This window comes from Oncorhynchus mykiss, chromosome 3, assembly GCF_057628025.1.
Source record: "Oncorhynchus mykiss isolate SJ-2025 chromosome 3, ASM5762802v1, whole genome shotgun sequence".
NCBI classification, from domain to species: Eukaryota; Metazoa; Chordata; class Actinopteri; order Salmoniformes; family Salmonidae; genus Oncorhynchus; species Oncorhynchus mykiss.
The window spans coordinates 68,615,658-68,635,960 of NC_143024.1; the positions used below are offsets into that span (position 1 = coordinate 68,615,658).

General features: G+C 42.8%; 1 protein-coding gene across 5 annotated transcripts in view; it reads left to right on the forward strand.

Moving 5' to 3' along the window:
- The window catches only part of LOC110520268 (adenylate cyclase type 5), a 138,319-nt gene that overhangs the window by 105,404 nt on the left and 12,612 nt on the right, over positions 1-20,303 (forward strand). The window contains exons 2-9 of one of the 5 annotated variants that reach the window (XM_090229996.1): positions 3,337-3,385; positions 6,128-6,286; positions 9,177-9,318; positions 10,337-10,471; positions 15,320-15,342; positions 17,577-17,736; positions 18,726-18,823; positions 19,553-19,640. In XM_090229996.1, coding sequence (XP_090086122.1) covers positions 6,162-6,286; positions 9,177-9,318; positions 10,337-10,471; positions 15,320-15,342; positions 17,577-17,736; positions 18,726-18,823; positions 19,553-19,640 — 771 coding nt within the window. In that variant the 5' untranslated portion in view covers positions 3,337-3,385; positions 6,128-6,161. The remainder of the gene's footprint in view (positions 1-3,336; positions 3,386-6,127; positions 6,287-9,176; positions 9,319-10,336; positions 10,472-15,319; positions 15,343-17,576; positions 17,737-18,725; positions 18,824-19,552; positions 19,641-20,303) is intronic. The other 4 variants (XM_021597450.3, XM_021597451.3, XM_090229994.1 and 1 more) reach the window with 4 other exon arrangements.

Genomic DNA, 20,303 nt, shown 5'->3' on the forward strand with positions numbered 1-20,303 from the left:
GGCCTCCATCATTCTTAAATGGAAGAAGTTTGGAACCACCAAGACTCTTTCTAAAGCTGGCCGCCGGTCAAACGGAGCAATCGGGGAGAAGGGCCTTGGTCAGGGAGGTAACCAAGAACCCGATGGTCACTCTGACAGAGCTCTAGAGTTCCTCTGTGGAGATCGGAGAACCTTCCAGAAGGACAACCATCTCTGCAGCACTCCACCAATTAGGCCTTTGTGGTAGAGTGGCCAGACTGCAGCCACTCCTCAGTAAAAGGCACATGACAGCCCGCTTGGAGTTTGCCAAAAGGCACCTAAAGACTCTCAGACCATGAGAAACAAGATTCTCTGGTCTGATGACACCAAGATTGAAGTCTTTGGCCTGAATGCCAAGCGTCACGTCTCGGGGAAACCTGGCACCATCAATACGGGGAAGCGTGGTGGTGGCAGAATCTTGCTGTGGGGATGTTTTTCAGCGGCAGGGTCTGGGAGACTAGTCAGGATTGAGGAAAAGATTAACGGAGCAAAGTATAGAGAGATCCTTGATGAAAACTTGCTTCAGAGTGCTCAAGGCCTCAGACTGAGGCGAAGGTTCACCTTCCAATGGGACAACTACTTAAGCACACAGCCAAGACAGTGCAGGAGTGGCTTCAGGCAAGTCTCTGAATGTTGTTGAATAGCCCAGCCAGAGCCTGGACTTGAACCCAAACGAAAATCACTGGAGAGACCTGAAAATAGCTGTGCAGCACACAATCCTGTCTCGGAGCTCTACGGACAATTCCTTCAACCTCATGGCTTGGTTTTTGCTCTCACATGCATGGTCAACTGTGGGACCTTATATAGACATTGAATTTATCACAGGTGGACTAGAATAAAATTGTAGAACATCTCAAAGATGATCAATGTAAAACAGGATGCATCTGAGCCTAATTTCGATGCTCATAGCAAAGGGTCTGAGTACTTATGTAAATAAGGTTTTCAGTTTTAAACCTTTCATTCATTTGCAATCATTTCTAAAAACCTGTTTTTGCTTTGACATTATGGAGTCTTGTTAGTAGATTGCTGAGGATTTTTGTATTTAATTTTAGAATAAGGGTGTAACGTAACAAAATGTGGAAAAAGTCAGAGGGTCTGACATATAGTGGGGCAAAAAAGTATTTAGTCAGCCACCAATTGTGCAAGTTCTCCCACTTAAAAAGATAAGAGAGACCTGTAATTTTCATCATAGGTACACTACAACTATGACAGACAAAATGAGAAAAAAAAATCCAGAAAATCACATTGTAGGATTTTTAATTAATTTATTTGCAAATTATGGTGGAAAATAAGTAATTGGTCAATAACAAAAGTTTATCTCAATACTTTGTTATATACCCTTTGTTGGCAATGACAGAGGTCAAACGTTTTCTGTAAGTCTTCACAAGGTTTTCACACACTGTTGCTGGTATTTTGGCCCATTCCTCCATGCAGATCTTCTCTAGAGCAGTGATGTTTTGGGGCTGTTGCTGGGCAACACGGACTTTCAACTCCCTCCAAAGATTTTCTATGGGGTTGAGATCTGGAGACTGGCTAGGCCACTCCAGGACCTTGAAATGCTTCTTACGAAGCCACTCCTTCGTTGCCCGGGCGGTGTGTTTGGGATCATTGTCATGCTGAAAAACCCAGCCATGTTTCATCTTCAATGTCCTTGCTGATGGTAGGCTTTGTTACTTTGGTCCCAGCTCTCTGCAGGTCATTCACTAGGTCCCCCCGTGTGGTTCTGGGATTTTTGCCCACCGTTCTTGTGATCATTTTGACCCCACGGGGTGAGATCTTGCGTGGAGCCCCAGATCGAGGGAGATTATCAGTGGTCTTGTATGTCTTCCATTTCCTAATAATTGCTCCCACAGTTGATTTCTTCAAACCAAGCTGCTTACCTATTGCAGATTCAGTCTTCCCAGCCTGGTGCAGGTCTACAATTTTGTTTCTGGTGTCCTTTGACAGCTCTTTGGTCTTGGACATAGTGGAGTTTGGAGTGTGACTGTTTGAGGTTGTGGACAGGTGTCTTTTATACTGATAACAAGTTCAAACAGGTGCCATTAATACAGGTAACGAGTGGAGGATAGAGGAGCCTCTTAAGGAAGAAGTTACAGGTCTGTGAGAGTCAGAAATCTTGCTTGTTTGTAGGTGACCAAATACTTATTTTCCACCATAATTTGCAAATAAATTCATTAAAAATCCTACAATATGATTTTCTGGATTTTTTTCCTAATTTTGTCTGTCATAGTTGAAGTGTACCTATGATGAAAATTACAGGCCTCTCTCATCTTTTTAAGTGGGAGAACTTGCACAATTGGTGGCTGACTAAATACTTTTTTGCCCCACTGTATATAGAGTTTTGCAAAAAACACATATTCATACACATCTAAAATCTATGAATAAAACATCTGAGAACAGTCATATTTTACACACACGTGAAGGTGCCCATAAGCAATCATTTCAAATGTGAAATATAGGTCAATATAGCGTTTTGGAAATAAACTCTTCAATTGTTCTTCAATCCTGTTCCTGGAGAGCCACACAATGCACAAGCCTTGTTTCAGACAGGTGGTAGGAGGCAGGTGTGCATTAGTGCCATAGTACTCCTACACTTCCAGGCCCAGAGAAACCAGAAAGGTTCAAATCAGGTTCACTCTATACGCATGAAGAGGCACTTAGCCTAATTTGTGTCTGCAGAAGTTAAGTCAATGAGTCCAGGACAGGTGCTTGGTGTGCTTGAAACAGGCTAATGCTGATTGCGTTACTGTTCAGTTGTATTTTTTTGTGGCGTCTGATTGGTGTTTGCTGAGAGAGATAAGGGCTGTCTGATTTATTGATTGGCTGTTTCTGAATGACGAGACAGATGTCTGTCTCTGCTCACAGACCTGACTGTCTCCGCTCACAGACCTGACTGTCTCCGCTCACAGACCTGACTGTCTCCGCTCACAGACCTGACTGTCTCCGCTCACAGACCTGACTGTCTCCGCTCACAGACCTGACTGTCTCCGCTCACAGACCTGACTGTCTGCCCCTCGGCACTCCTGTCAGCAGTAGTGTGTTTGTATGTGTGTGTGTGTGTGTGTGTGTGTATGTGTGTGTGTATGTACGCACGTGCGTGCAATTGACTGTGTTTTCGTCCCTTCGACCAGAGCGGCTGTGGTTATTGCATTTTTGCTTCACTTAGCTTTCTCCTTTTTCTAAGCAGTCCCCCAACTTCCATGACGCAATAACATGGAACAATGTTATAAAATCTAGAATATTGCCACTGATGAATGGTTTAGAAGGCGAAGGTGAGAAAATGTTCTGGTTCAGTGTCCCTGCCCTCTACATTCACAGGGAGTCAGCGAGGCACCGTATTAGGAGACTGCTGTGACATTATAACGAGGTAATTACTGCATTGTAACCAAATATACTGAGCTTGAGCAATTTTGACAAAAACAACGGATATACACTATACACTACCCTTGAATGAGAACACCTACTCTTTCAAGGGTATTTCTTTATTTTGTACTATTTTCTAATAGTGAAGACATCAAAACTATGAAATAACACATATGGAATCATGTAGTAACCAAAAAAGTGTTAAACAAATCAAAATATATTTTATATTTGAGATTCTTCAAATAGCCACCCTTTGCCTTGATGACAGCTTCGCACACTCTTGGCATTTTCTCAAGCAGCTTCATGACATAGCCACCTTGAATGCATTTCAATTAACAGACGTGTGTTCTTAAAAGTTAATTGGTGTAATTTCTTTCCTTCTTAATGCATTTGAGCCAATCAGCTGTGTTGTGACAATGTAGTGGGGGTATACAGAAGATAGCCCTATTTGGTAACAGACCAAGTCCATATTATGGCAAGAACAGCTCAAATAAGAAACGGCACTCCATCATTACTTTCAGTCAATACGGAACCTTTCAAAAACTTTGAAAGTTTCTTCAAGTGCAATCACAAAAACCATCAATCGTTATGATGAATCTGGCTCTCATGAGGACCGCCACAGGAATGGAAGACCCAGTGCTACCTCTGCTGAAGAGGATAAGTTCATTAGAGTCACCAGTCTCAGAAATTGCAGCCTAAATAAATGCTTCACAGAGTTCAAGTAACAGACACATCTCAAAATCAACTGTTCAGAGGAGACTGTGTGAATCAGGTCTTCATGGTCGAATTGCTGCAAAGAAACCACTACTAAAGGACGAACAATGGAGATTTTTGGCTTCTTTGTGAGACATGGTGTGGGTTAACGGATGATCTCCGCATGTGTATTTCCCACCGTAAACCATGAAGGAGGAGGTGTGATGGTGTGGGGTGCTTTGCTTGTGAAACTGGCTGTGATTTATTTAGAATTCAAGGCACACTTAACCAGCATGGCTACCACAGGATTTTGCACCGATGTGCCATCCCATCTGGTTTGGGCTTAGTGGGACTATCATTTGTTTTTCAACAGGACAATGACCCAGTACACCTCCAGGCTGTGTAGGGGTTATTTTACCATGAAGGAGAGTGATGGAGTGCTGCATCAGATGACCTGGCATCCACAATCCCCCAAACACAATCAAATTGAGATGGTTTGGGATGAGTCGGACCACAGAGTGAAGGAAAAGCAGCCAGCAAGTGCTCAGCATATGTGGGAACTCTTTCAAGACTGTTGGAAAAGCATTCCAGGTGAAGCTGGTTGAGAGAATGCCAAGAGTGCGCAAAGCTGTCATCAAGGCAAAGGGTGGTTATTTGAAGAATCTCAAATATTGTCACGACTTCTGCCAAAGTTGGGTCCTCTCCTTGTTTGGGCGGCGTTCGGCGATCGACGTCACCGGCTTTCTATCCATCGCGCTCCATTTTTCATATGTCCATTTGTTTTGTCTTGTCCCATACACACCTAGTTTTCATTCCCTAATCAATTTACATGTATTTAGCCCTCTGTTTCCCATCATGTCTTTGTGTGTAATTGTTTATTGTTATGTGGTTTGTCAGGCGCATTACTTTTGTTAAGTGGTTAAGTGGTTTTGGCACTTGTATGTTTTTATTGTGCTGTCTATTTGGAACGGAATTAAAGTGCGCCTGTTTGCTACACTCTGCTCTCCTGCACCTGACTTCGCTTAACAGAATTACACACCAAGACATGATGGGAAACAGAGGGCTAAATACATGTAGATTGATTAGGGAATAAAAAACAGGTGTATATGGGACAAGACAAAACAAATGGACATATGAAAAATGGAGCGGCAATGGCTAGAAAGCCGGTGACGTCGATCGCCGAACGCCGCCCAAACAAGGTGAGGAGCCGACTTCGGCGGAAGTCGTGACAAATATAAAATATATTTTGATTTGTTTAACCCTTTTTTGTTAACTACATGATTCCATATGTGTTATTTCATAGTTTCAATGTCTTCACTATTATTCTACAATTTTGAAAATAGTAAAAATAAAGATAAACCCTTGAATGAGTGGGTGTTCTAAAACTTTTGACCTGTAGTGTTTGTTGCCCTAAAGCGATTCACATACGGAAATATCGCCGATTTCACCATCGAGTACACATCTTGTCCCTCTAGTTAAAGCGGCTAGTGCCTAGGAAGGCGACAGCCGCCGGGGACCATAGCAACAAAATGTATATATTTATTTTCACCTTTATTTAAACAGGTAGGCTAGTTGAGAACAAGTTCATTTACAACTTCGACCTGGCCAAGATAAAGCAAAGCAGTTCGACACATATAACAACACAGAGTTATACATGGAGTAAAACAAACATACAGTCAATAATACAGTACATTATCGAGATAAAAATGTATTCACATGCAACAGATATTATTGTTTTAAAAATTGATTCGAAAGCAGTTACTTTTATTGTTAAAAGTGACTCTGTAAACTGATAGTGTTAGCCACCTAGCTAGCTAAAGTGGGAAAGTTAGCTGGACGTATTACAACACAGGCTATGTTTTCTCGTGTGATTGGTGAACAACACACAGAATCCTATTTTCTCAACCTCAGTTGAGCTGCTTTCACATGCATGAGCGGCGACCACTCCATCTGGATAGAATACTTGGGAGCAGATTTCCTCTTTTCTCCCTCCAAAATCAGTGTTCAGTGGTCTCTAACTGTTTCTATCTGTGTCTGTGTGTGTGTGTTCTAGGCTCGTGAGAGAGGTCACAGGGGTCAATGTGAACATGCGTGTGGGCATCCATAGCGGCAGGGTCCACTGTGGGGTACTGGGACTCAGGAAGTGGCAGTTTGACGTGTGGTCCAACGATGTCACGTTAGCTAATCACATGGAGGCTGGGGGCGCGGCAGGGTACGTTTGGCCAATCATGACAAACCAGTACAGAGTCACTCACCCAATGACACTACATCTTTTCTCCTATGCTCTGTAGCAAAATACACTATAATACTACATAGAATAACACATAGAACTTTTGTATTGGGCATACATTCTAAGTGGCATGCATACTATGTATTTGGGATATGTAAGGGATAATCAACAAGGGGCTATGCGTTCTATGGAAAATAATGAACGGCGTGGAAGGTGTGTTCCATGACATGCTAGCAGTCCCAGAGAATGCGTAGAGCCACGAGTTGATTATCCCTTTTTTACCATAATTTTTGTATTTTTTTATTTGACCCCTTTTTCTCCCCAATTTCGTGGTATCCAATTGTTTTAGTAGCTACTCTCTTGTCTTATCGCTACAACTCCCGTACGGGCTCGGGAGAGACGAAGGTTGAAAGTCATGCGTCCTCCGATACACAACCCAACCAAGCCGCACTGCTTCTTAACACAGCGCGCATCCAACCCGGAAGCCAGCCACACCAATGTGTCGGAGGAAACACCATGCACCCGGCAACCTTGGTTAGCGTGCACTGCACCCGGCCCACCACAGGAGTCGCTGGTGCGCGATGAGACAAGGATATCCCTACCGGCCAAGACCTCCCTAACCCGGACGACGCTAGGCCAATTGTGCGTCGCCCCACGGACCTCCCGGTCGCGGCCGGTTGCGACAGAGCCTGGGCGCGAACCCAGGGTCTCTGGTGGCACAGCTGGCGCTGCAGTCCATGGCTATAATTTAACACTTTTGACATTAGAAATGTGTTAATTTGCGGTAGAAATGTGTTCAACATTCACTGAAGTAGCTAGCAAGTTTACTAGATAGCTACAGTAGTTGCCGTCGTAACCAAACAAACAGACTTGCTAGTTTAGCTAACCACATTCTGAAAATCTAATTCAACAATATCGATACTGTTTTCAATTCAGCTTTTGCTTACAAAAGCAGCTCAAATAAAATATGTAAAAATGAACTATAGCCATTGAATTCTACCGTGCAAATATACTGTGCCTTACAGGGAAACAATGCATGCTCTAGAATGCCCGTCAAGACAATTAGAAAGGAGTATTCAACACCATGGTATACAATCACTATATCACTGGCAAACAAATATTTAACTACATTATTATGTCAATTTTGCACAATCCTTTTCTATGGTACAGTTGAAGTCGAAAGTTTACATACACCTTAGCCAATTACATTTAAACTCAGTTTTTCACAATTCCTGACATTTAATCCTAGTAAAAATTCCCTGTCTTAGGTCAGTTAGGATCACCACTTTATTTTAAGAATGAAATGTCAGAACAATAGTAGAGAGAATGATTTATTTAAGCTTTTATTTCTTTCATCACATTCCCAGTGGGTGAGAAGTTTACATACACTCAATTAGTATTTGGTAGCATTGCCTTTAAATTGTTTAACTTGGGTCAAACATTTCGGTTAGCCTTCCACAAGCTTCCCACAATAAGTTGGGTGAATTTTGGCCCATTCCTCCTGACAGAGTTGGTGTAACTGAGTCAGGTTTGTGGGCCTCCATCCTCACACACGCTTTTTCAGTTCTGCCCACAAATTTTCTATAGGATTGAGGTCAGTGCTTTGTGATGACCACTCCAATACCTTGACTTTGTTGTCCTTAAGCCATTTTGTTACAACTTTGGTTGGGGTCATTGTCTATTTGGAAGACCCTTTTGCGACCAAAATTTAACTTCCTGACTGATGTCTTGAGATGTTGCTTCAATATATACACATAATTTTTCTTTCCTCATGATGCCATCAATTTTGTGAAGTGCACCAGTCCCTCCTGCAGCAAAGCACGCCCACAACATGACGCTGCCACCCCCGTGCTTCATGGTTGGGATGGTCTTCTTCGGCTTGCAAGCATCCCCCTTTTTCTTCCAAACATAACGATAGTCATTATGGCCAAACAGTTCTATTTTTGTTTCATCAGACCAGAGGATATTTCTCCAAAAAGTATAATCTTCGTCCCCATGTGCAGTTGCAAACCGTAGTCTGGCTTTTTTATGTAGGTTTTGGAGCAGTGGCTTCTTCCTTGCTGAGCGGCCTTTCAGGTTATGTCGATATAGAACTCGTTTTACTGTGGATATGGATACTTTTGTACCCGTTTCCTCCAGCATCTTCACAAGGTCCTTTGCTGATGTTCTGGGATTGATTTTCACTTTTCGCACCAAAGTACATTCATCTCTAGAAGACAGAACTTTTCTCCTTCCTGAGCGGTATGACGGCTGCGTGGTCCCATGGTGTTTATACTTGTGCACTATTGCTTGTATAGATGAATATGGTACCTTCAGGTGTTTGGAATTACTCCCAAGGATGAACCAGACTTGTGGAGGCCTACACATATTTTTCTGAGGTCTTGGCTGATTTCGTTTGATTTTCCATGATGTCAAGCAAAGAGGCGCTGAGTTTGAAGGTAGGCCTTGAAATACATCCACAGGTACACCTCCAATTGACTCAAATGATGTGAATTAGCCTATGAGAAAGAAGCATCTAAAGCCAAACCATCATTTTCTGGAATTTTCCAAGCTGTTTAAGGCACAGTCAACTTAGTGTATGTAAACGTCTGACCCACTGGAATTGTGATACAGTGAATTATAAGTGAAATAATCTGTCTGTATACAATTGTTGAAAAAATTACTTGTGTCATGCACAAAGTAGATGTCATATCTGATTTGCCAAAACTATAGTTTGTTAACAAGAAATTTGTGGAGTGGTTGAAAAACGGGTTTTAATGACTCCAACCTAAGTGTATGTAAACCTCCAACTTCAACTGTATAATCCTGAAATGAATGAATGAATAATAATGACCATTGTGTCCAGTAAGTCATTGCTGTGTTTTTGTGCCAGGCGGATCCACATCACCAAGGCCACTCTGAACTACCTGAATGGAGACTATGACGTGGAGCCAGGATCAGGAGGAGAGAGGAACGTCTATCTGAAGAGGCACAACATCGAAACCTACCTCATCGTGGGCTGCAGCCAGAAAAGGGTACAGTACAGCCTTGTCATCCCTTTACTGTTAGATTAGGTTATTATGACTATGGCCCAGAGTTTTACCTGATCACGTGATCTGACCCTTTAAATGGACACCTCACAGTTTTGAACCACATTTTTCATCGCTATTTTCCTATGTAGACACTTGACTAGGAAAAACTCTGGGCCCCCAGTTGACTGTAATAGGAAAACAAACTCAGCCCTGCTCAGTCAAAATTCTGATACATTTTCATAAACTCTTTTTTATTCACTGGCTGATTATCATGTCTTGTTTTTTTATAAGCAGCTGGTTGGCTTACTTTTGGAAATCATGCGTCTCTAAAGAGTGATGTCACCCGTTCTCTCACCATGAGATAATGTTTGTTTACGTACAGTACAATGTCCTTTTAATCAGCTGAGAATATATTATATCAGTAGTGTGTGTGTGTCATATCATATCAGTCCTGTGGCAATATCAGAAGCCTTGACTCTAATCCAGCTAATGTATCATATCATGTGTACTTTCACATAATGTATCATATTATTATATACTACATTCTAACTTATGGGTTGATTGGGAATAGGTTGGTTCTCACGATCCCTGTTACATTACAGACCTGCCCTAATAAACTGTTTACAAGAAGTGATACATTTTAGTGTGCATCCCAAATGACACCCTATTCTCTATAGAGTGCACTACAGTGCCATTTGAGGCATAGCCTTAGAGTTCGCTACCTTTTCCGTTCAGTTTGAACCACTACACTCATCCCAGGTCAGCTATCACTACCTATAAGCATATTTAATTGTAGTAGGAACCGTTGAAAACATGTAACTGATCTACAGTAGAGTAAGTGATTGTTGCATGGAATTCCCCTAGAAGTATAACTGTCAGGGGTCGAAATGGGGGGCAACCCGGGAGTGAAATAATTTTAGCATGGTCTTTAATTCAAGGATTTTACATTGGTGGTTTCCTGGTCCCCAGAGTGACTTTTTCCATTACCACCCCTTGTATATCTGTCTCCCTTACCTTGCAGAAAGAAGAGAAGGCGATGATAGCGAAAATGAACCGTCAACGCGCCAACTCTGTCTCCCACAACACGGGCCACTGGACCGACCGACCTTTCTACAACCATGGAGGAAACCAGATCTCCAAGGAGATGAAGAGGATGGTGAGATACCATTCTGTTCTCACCGTCATTCAGACTTTATCTTTACTCTTCTCTGATCTGGCCTTCACAGCAAGGCCAGGTTGTGGTTGTTGTGTATTAACCAGGGACTATAGAAAGCCAAGGACATGAGGCGGTTATGTCATTGCATACGATATATCTTTCATTGTCTCCCTAGGCTCTCTCTGTCTTTAGTCTGGCATTTAGCTCTAGTGTCACAGTGCCCCCACCCCTGTTTCACTTCCCCTGACCCGGTGCCCAAGAAACCCCAGAGAGAGAGAGAGAGAGAGAGAGAGAGAGAGAGGAGCAGAGTCAGTGAAGCGGTAGCAGGATGGCCACAGTCAGTCAGGGCCTTAATGATTTAATCAGTCACCAATAAGGGAAACTCACCTGAGGCGGATACACCTTTTATCTGTGTGTTTCCTGTCTGTGTAGACGTCAGTGAGCTGAGGTCTGACATTGAACAGAATGGTGAACGTACCGTCAGACCTCAGAGCACAACTACCAGAGATACATATAATAATATTATAATAGTCATTGAACAGATGCTTTTATCCCAATACACTTTTTCCAAAACTGTCAGTATTGACAGTTACACATCTATTCATTATATCCATGTCTCTCTCTCTCTTCTGAGACGACGATGGAAATCATTTGCATTCAGTAATGAATTCCCAGAAAGCTTCTGTATAGTCTCAAGGGTAGAGGGGGAGGCAGGCTGGCATGCTGGCAGCAAGCAGTGGCCCTTCACACTACAGTTCACCTCTCCAGCAAGTGTCTCTCGAGGACTACTCACTCTGTCACAATACAATACGTGGGCAACAAGGATGAACAAATACCATAACATTTAGTCAGTGAGGTCCCATCTGCAGCAGAATAACATTACCCAGAATCCCAGGGGGAATCATCTCTCTTACACAACAAAGACATACACCAAAGCACACACACATGCACACGTACACAAATGCATACACATGCACAGAAGTACAAACACACAGAAAAAACCTATAGAGTGTGATGACCATTGAGTCCTCTTTCTGTTCCCCAAGGCCTCCCACTGTGCTAAAACAATGCTGCTATGGTGACTCACTGTCTGTTGTTTACCTCTCCTCCTCTCTCATTCCATCCCTTCCCCTCTCACCTCGTCTTCTTTTCTCTCCTCTCTTAACATTAACTCAAGGGCACTATGTCAATACAATAATGGTCTGAGTCTGGTTCCAGTCGTAGCGCACCTGCCTACTATTGTCTTCACCCCAGAGTTTTGGTGTGCAGATTACAGTCAGATAATTATTTCTGGTTATCTTATTATCTCTTCCCTGCTGGATCTGAAATCAGTGTTTGAAATCAATGAATGAGCTCAGTGCGTGTGGGCGTAAGTAAGTCCTGTCTGATTTAATTATTGGCTAGCTGCGACAGGACAGCTGTATTGTGAGAGACAGTCTCTCTTTGGCAGATTAATACATACTACGCAGTTGGATGTCTGTCTGTCTGTCTGTCTGTCTCTAGTCCTGTACTCTTACAGTCAGTTGGTGGTCTGAACATGAACTAAGTAATATTTGTCTTGTCTCTCTCCCTATATCTCTATCTCTCTGTCTCTGTCCCTCTGTCTCTGTCCCTATATCTCTGTCCCTCTGTCTCTCTCCCTATATCTCTATCTCTCCCTATATCTCTGTCCCGCTGTCTCTCTCCCTATATCTCTATCTCTCCCTATATCTCTATCCCTCTGTCTCTCTCCCTATATCTCTATCTCTCCCTATATCACTGTCCCCCTGTCTCTCTCCCTATATCTCTATCTCTCCCTATATCTCTGTCTCTCTCCCTATATCTCTATCTCTCCCTATATCTCAGTCTCTATCCCTCTCTCTCTCTCTCCTCATCCCCTTGCACCGCTTGTGAATCCCAGCAGCAGATATAAAGAAAGAGCAGAGATAGAGGGAGCAAGGAGAAAGGGAGCAAGGAGAAAGGGAGCAAGACAGATTGCATGAAAGAGGGGGAGAGAATGTGTGTGAGGCGAAAGGAAAGGGAGTCACGTAGTAATTCCCACTAGCCCCTGTCCTCCAACTTCCTGCCAGTGCAGGGCAGGCAGCGGAGTAGAGATTACTTATAATGACCTGCTGTCAACTGTGTTTCTTGCGTACATTCCTACTATGTCATTAATCACTGTTCTCCTATTCCATATAAAATACAGAGAATTCTGGTATTTGGGGATGTTCCCCCTCTCTGTTTGTAGAGTGTAGTTTTATCAGTGGAATTGCTTATGTTATAATAGACATCCTAGAAATTCTGCTGGAAAGTCACATCCCAAAAGGAAGGGTTTCAGGGTACTTTCAGCTTAGTCCACAATTGTGGCAATTGACGAGTATAGATTTTACCAAGATGTGACAAAGGCACAAAGTAATAGGTTTACTGGTCAGACAGAAGAGTGAATCGTAATTGATGTACATATGGGAGTGGATTTGTTGATATGCAAGTCTAGATGACTATCTCCTGGAGATGTGTTGATGTTTCTTGGAACTGTACAGCACAGTTTCTCCTGTTGTTGTTGCTGTCTTCATCCAATAGAGGGCAATGCAGTTCCGTGATTGATGTAGAAACTCTTAATTTCACCTAATGGGCTTCTATTTTGTGTCAAACTCAAGTTAGTTTGCAATTTTGTTATGTAAAAACTGCCGCACTGTCATTTTCCAGCCCTAAAGCCAGGTTCGGCAATTTACCTGTCTAACATCAGCTCGCTTGCACAATATCTGAGGTGTGTCCTTAAAAACATGCGCAAAGTGACAATTTCACAACAGCGCTAATGAGAAGTCTTAAGACCCACAAAAAGCAGGTCTTAGCGTTAATGCAGTTGATAGTCGGGAAGGGATTTTGAGGGTGGAAGCTCAGACTATCCAGCCATGACACACAGTGCCCATGGAAGAGAGATGTGCTTTTTGTGCTGGCGAATCTCATATTTAGAAACATAAAACACTAGAAGTTCCCCCCCAGCTCCTTTAATTTGATGATTAAAAACCAAGCATAGCCTGCCCCTCCCTTTAATCAAGGCTGGTGGAGCAGTATCGCATAGGTCTGTATTTTTATCCTGGCCATTAGCTAAGTAGCCTACAGATAAAGGGGGTTTAAATGGTCTACTAAGAGTGCTTTGAGATATATATTTTTTTGCCTTCATGCTTTTTAATTATTCACAATTCACATACCTGCATACTTCATTTCACTTGTTCAAGTAGGCTATCCATCCTCATTTTCAAAGAGTGCCCCTCTTCTGATTACCAAAGACGCTGCAGATTTGTTTTGTTAATCTGCCTTGCACATAGGCAACGATACAATTGACATGAGCATAGTATTTTGTATAGACGTTTAATAGTTATTTGTACACACATTTAGGCCAATGTGTGCACATAGTGCCATGGCTTCAATGGCTTGCTTTCCGTTTTATATCAAGGTTACCATTACCCTAAGCCTAGGCTACTAAGGCTTGTTCAACAGCAATGCGCCTTGTCTTATTTATCCTGGCTTGCAAAGTAGCCCATAAAAGGTGTTTAAATGGTCTATTTGTCAGATTGCCTTGAATTTTTTATATAATGTACATCCTGAAACATACACACATATGCCTACCTGCATACTTCGTTTAGCGTGTTCAAGTATCCATCCCCATCTCTCATCCGGTGATCAAAGACACTCTCCTCAATTATTCAGTCCTATATAATGCAGAGAACTATTCTATATTTTGCTTACTGAGAACGTGTCTCACACATACAATACCATTTCCGTGAGCCTAGTATTTTCTATTTTAAGTGTGATGTGTAAAGACATGTAGTTCGGCTATAGCTCATTGAAGCCAATTACAACTATGTTTACTGCCAACACTCCAAACATAGGCTGTTGAACACTGGATGTTTTTTTTTGTTTGTTGTTGACATCACTCGTTACTGTAGCCTATGCTTTTCAAAAAACTGTAATATCAATACACAATGGACCAAGATGAGAATATTCTGTGCCCCCAGCCGAATTGGAGTTGTTGACAGCGCAAAGACAGCCAATAACCTACAGAATTTGAGACAAGCGCATGTAGTATTCAGCCACAGAACGTGTTGATTGGCCAGTGAGTGGCCAAGCCCTTGTCACACCTAGAACTTGTTTGTTCATCAAAACCTAGCCCTTTTGCGCCACTGCTAGCTATTGTGCTCATAATTCCGGCTGTGAAAATAGCAAAAATATTTTTGACGTACCCCGGGACCTATAGCTATACTGCCAGCACTTTGATTGACCATTTCGTTAGGTTTGTTAAAATAGAGCCCCATGTGATGTAAATAAATAAACGTACATTATTCTGAATTAGGTGTGTGGTAAACAACACAAACCACCCTGCTGGTATAATAATCCGTGTTAATGAAGGCTCAGAGAGACCCCCTCGATGGTCTTATGACAGGCAGACAGTCTTCTACAGAAGCACTATTGACTCTCCCCAGGAAGATGCCTGGATAGCTATTGTTCTCAACTTTGAATGTGTCTGATATAGCACCCTATTCCCTATATAGTGCACTACTTTTGACCAGAGTTCTATGGGACCTGGTCAAAGCAGTACACTATGTAGGTATGGAATAGGGTGCCATTTGCAATGAAGCTTTTGTTGTTGTTTTTAGCCTCTTGAGTAAAGAGTTTGGGCAGAGATAAAGCTGGCAGAGGTGTCAGTCTCTTATCTTGGTGGTTGACACTCAATGTTTTGTCAACACCTGACTGTGTGGATGGATTCTACCTCTTTCTCTTCTAAAAAAAACTCTAGCACCACTTAAGGTTCTCTGTTTGCAGATGTTTTTCTGTCAGCTAACACACTGTTCTGCTCTTTTCTTCTAGGGATTTGAAGACCCCAAGGACAAGTGAGTAGAGACCCCCTATCCCCATCTTGCCTCCTGTGAGTTAAAGTGGTGGGCTGCCTTCTGCTGCAGGTCATGTTTCCAGGGTTTCTAAAGACAAATGGCAGTATCAAAGCCATAGATCTTTAAATTATCTAGATACAGTTGAAGTCAGAAGTTTACATACACTTAGGTTGGAGTCATTAAAACTTGTTTTTCAACCACTCCACAAATTTCTTGTTAACAAACTATAATTTGGCAAGTCGTTTAGGACGTCTACTTTGTGCATGGCACAAGTAATGTTTCCAACAATTGTTTACAGACAGATTATTTCACTTATAATTCACTGTATCACAATTCCAGTGGGTCAGAAGTTTACATACACTAAGTTGACCGTGCCTTTAAACAGCTTGGAAAATTCCAGAAAATTATGTCATGGCTTTAGAAGCTTCTGATAGGCTAATTCTCATCATTTGAGTCAATTGGAGGTGTAACTGTGGATGTATTTCAAGGCCTACCTTCAAACTCAGTGCCCCTTTGCTTGACATAATGGGAAAATCAAAAGAAATCAGCCAAGACTTCAGAAAATAATTGTAGAGTCTGGTTCATCCTTGGGAGCAATTTCCAAACGCCTGAAGGTACACGTTCATCTGTACAAACAATAGTACACAAGTATAAACACCATGGGACCATGCAGCCGTCATACCGCTCAGGAAGGAGACGCGTTCTGTCTCCTAGAGATGAACGTACTTTGGTGCGAAAAGTGAAAATCAATCCCAGAACAACAGCAAAGGACCTTGTGAAGGTGCTGGAGGAAACAGGTACAAAAGTATCTATATCCACAGTAAAACTAATCCTATATCGACATAACCTGAAAGTCCGCTAAGCAAGGAAGAAGCCTCTCCTCCAAAACCGCCATAAAAAAAGCCAGACGGTTTGCAACTTTACATGGGGACAAAGATCATATTTTTTGTGGAAATGTCCTCTGGTCTGATGTAACAAAAATAGAACTGTTTGGCAATAATGACCATCGTTATGTTTGGAAGAAAAAGGGGGATGCTTGCAAGCCGTAGAACACCATCCTATCCGTGAAGCACTGGGGTGGCAGCATCATGTTGTGGGGGTGCTTTGCTGCAGGAGGCACTTCACAAAATGTATGGCATCGTGAGGAAAGAAAAATTATGTGTATATATTGAAGTAACATCTCAAGACATCAGTCAGGAAGTTAAAGCTTGGTTGCAAATGGGTCTTCCAAATGGACAATGACCCCAAGCATACTTCCAAAGTTGTGGAAATGGCTTAAGGACAACAAAGTCAAGGTATTGGAGTGGCCACCACAAAGCCCTGACCTCAAACCTATAGAAATTTTGTGGGAAGAACTGAAAAAGTGTTTGCGAGCAAGGAGGCCTACAAACCTGACTCAGTTACACCAGGTCTGTCAGGAGGAATGTGCCAACATTCACCCAACTTATTGTGGGAAGCTTGTGGAAGGCTACCTGAAATGTTTGACCCAAGTTAAACAATTTAAAGGCAATGCTACCAAATACTAATTGAGTGTACAGTATGTAAACTTCTGACCCACTGGGAATATGATGAAAGAAATAAAAGCTGAAATAAATCACTACTATTATTCTGACATTTCGCAATCTTAAAATAAAGAGGTGATCCTAACTGACCTAAGACAGGGAGTTTTTACTAGGATTAAATGTCAGGAATTGTGAAAAACTGAGTTTAAATGTATTTAGCTAAGGTGTATGTAAACTTCCGACTTCAACTGTAGGTGTGTGGCAGTCACAGAAATAAACTGCTGTAGCTATAATACACAGCATAGCAACCGAAAACACGAACAGAACATCCAACTTGCCAGGTTTCTTGTATGACATGGCCATGACATTCATACCCATGAGTGGACAGTGATCGCAATCTGTTATTCATAAAACATTCTTATCACCTGGTTTGAATTTGTCCACTGATCCACTGACAATAGGCCAGATTGCATCTGTAATTAATGCAATCAAACAATACACTGCTGATTCAATGACCGATTATTCCCATCAAACTAACATGATGAGAGTGGTCTGATGATCTCAATCACTTTGCTTATTTCACTTGATTGTGGTGATGCAGTTCTGTGGTGAAGTGTGGAGTTAAGTTGTGGTTGCAGGACTGGGGGCGGGCTGGCCCATAGAGACATAGGACCTCTTGTGATGGCCGGAAACAGAAAACAAAAAAGTGTCTCCTCGTCTTGTGTTATCTAGACATTTCATTTTCAGAAACACGCAGGAAAACCTGAACCCAGAGGACGAGGTGGACGAGTTCCTAGGGAGAGCCATCGACGCCAGGAGTATCGACCGGCTACGCTCAGAACATGTCAAGAAGTTCCTGCTGACCTTCAGAGAACCAGACCTGGAGAAGAAGGTACTGACGTCCTCCTCCAGGGAAGTGACTCGAAATATTCAGACTAGTGCCCTGAGTGAATTTTCTGGATAGATCTTTAGCAGTAGATATGTCAAACGAGTGAGCAGTGTATTCATTTGTGTCAGAATTGATTGTCAAACTCGGGGCCTTGCGTTTTTCCTGACTACATGGCCCGACCAGGAAAAAGGTTAAGTGTGAGTCTATAACTAAGGGATTTTTCCTTGTCATGTGTCATGGTCAGTAAAAATAAAAAAATGCAGGGCCCTTGTCAAGGCAAGCAATTCTGCTACAAATTGCTACACCACTCACTGGTTTGACATATCCAGGGCATGTCAAGTAAAGCTTAAATGAAGGGAGAGTGGGAGAGGGAGAGTGGTAAACATGGTTGGGTTTAAAGAGAAGATACATAAAAGGTGAGCGGGAAGGAGAGAGAGGGTGATAGCCGACCGAAAGAGAAGAGGCCCCATTTTCAACCTGCTGTCTTTCACCTCTCACTCTCTCATCCCTCTGTCAGTCTCTCTCGTCAGGGTCTGGTTAACCTAACGTAGCAGACATCAAATAAACGCTTGAGCGGGGTTGGGAAAAAATGGAAGCATCCGGTTTTCAGGCCTCTTTCCCCCGGTTTCAGACAACACCGCTGAGGGTGGGGTATGGTGGGCTGTAAAGTGGCTACCTAGAGAGGATCAAAATCCCTCTCTGTGTGTCTACTCCCAGCCGGTAGTCCAGTCTTCTGTGGGAGAGATAATCACTGCCTTTGTTCTCCTCCATTACCTGTCCACCTACAGATCTCATAATTGACCTCCTGAGTACCATACATTAGGCTATGGATTGCAGTTCAGCTGTGGAACCCTTACCATGCTGTTCTCACAGTGTGATGCTGTTGTGTCAGTATACTGTACAAAAGGGTTTAAAGTGAGATGTGAAGCGCACAGCCAAGCCTTTGTTTACCTTTCTGCTCTTATATTTTTCCATTTCCGTTTCTCCTTCAGTACTCCAAACAAGTGGACTCCAGATTTGGAGCATACGTGGCCTGCGCCTCTCTCGTCTTCCTCTTCATATGTTTCATCCAGATTGTCATTGTACCACAGTAAGTACTGAATCTCTCCTAGTGAATACTCATACAGTATAGTACCACAGTAAGTACTGAATCTCTCCTAGTGGATATTCATACACTATAGCACCACAGTAAGTACTGAATCTCTCTTAGTGGATATTCATACAGTATAGCACCACAGTAAGTACTGAATCTCTCTTAGTGGATATTCATACAGTATAGTACCACAGTAAGTGCTGAAAAATTCTCTGCTAGTGAACCACAGTGCATATCTCCCATATCATTCACAACTTGGAGCCCTAGCTCTTCCTGGGCTGAGGGCAGGGCTTTGGGGATGAGTAGAGGAGGAGACTGAGATAGACAGGACCTAGATGAAGCTGATACTTGAGGGGACCCAGGAAAGGCAGTCCCAGACAGGCCCAGTACAGGGACTTGGCCCAGACATTAATGAATGTCCCGTCACCTGCTGTCACCACCTTTCCTCTCCTCTGCCAGAGGGGCTGATGGGTACCGCTGGGGCTGCCGGCAGCTGGCTGTTTGTTCATTCTCAAGGATGCCCCTCAAGTGTGTACCCCTCTATCTTTCTCTCTCTCCCTGCTATTGATCTTTTCTTCACCATTCCTTTTTCATTATCCCCTCTTCCTTGATCCTTTTGTCTCACCTCTCTCTCTGTCTCAGACGTATTTACTCATATTTCTCCTATCACTTCTGTAATCCTCTCTCTCTCTCTCTCTCTCTCTCTCTCTCTCTCTCTCTCCTAAGCTCCACTCTGATGATTGGGTTCTACACCACCTGTCTGATCATCCTGGTGGCTGTCATGTTTGTCTCAGCAGTCTACTCCTGCTTTGGGGTGAGTACTTATGTTTTCCCAGGAATTTGTTTGTGTTCGGAAGCTTCCTCATACTTTGACGTTGACGTCTATACCACAAGACAATGGGCGACAGCACTGCCCAGCTATCAAGTACCCATTTAGCTCTAGCCCTTAGCCTGACGCACTGGCGCAGTGGGAGCTCTTTGTGGCTGTCTGGGAATGTTGTATCTCACAGTATAACAGGTCTGTTTCCACAGCATGACTGGGCCAATCACACAGCAGGTTAACCTGCTTGGTGGATGGTATTGATTTTTAACTGCCCTGAGAGCAGCAGTCCCCTGGAGAGACACAGTCAGAGTCAGACTGCTTAGTGAGGCATTTAGAAAGGAACTGGCATGTAATTGGGCGAAAGATTGAAGTGGACGTAAACTCACAATAGGGATATTACTGTTTTGTCAGTTTAGGATGTTTGAGAATGACGGCAGCGGACTAATGATGTCATAGCTGTGTTGTTTTTCCTGGAGGGCCCTCTGGATATTTCATTTCCTGCTCTCTCCTCATTGGCCGATTGGTCGGGTTGGGAGAAATGAAATAAGCCTTTAAATGGGAACTGGAAACAAGAACAACAGGCTTATGATCTTCTTTAGTTGTAAACTGATGAGATGATAAGCGGGTTTGATAATATTACCATTGTGGCACTGT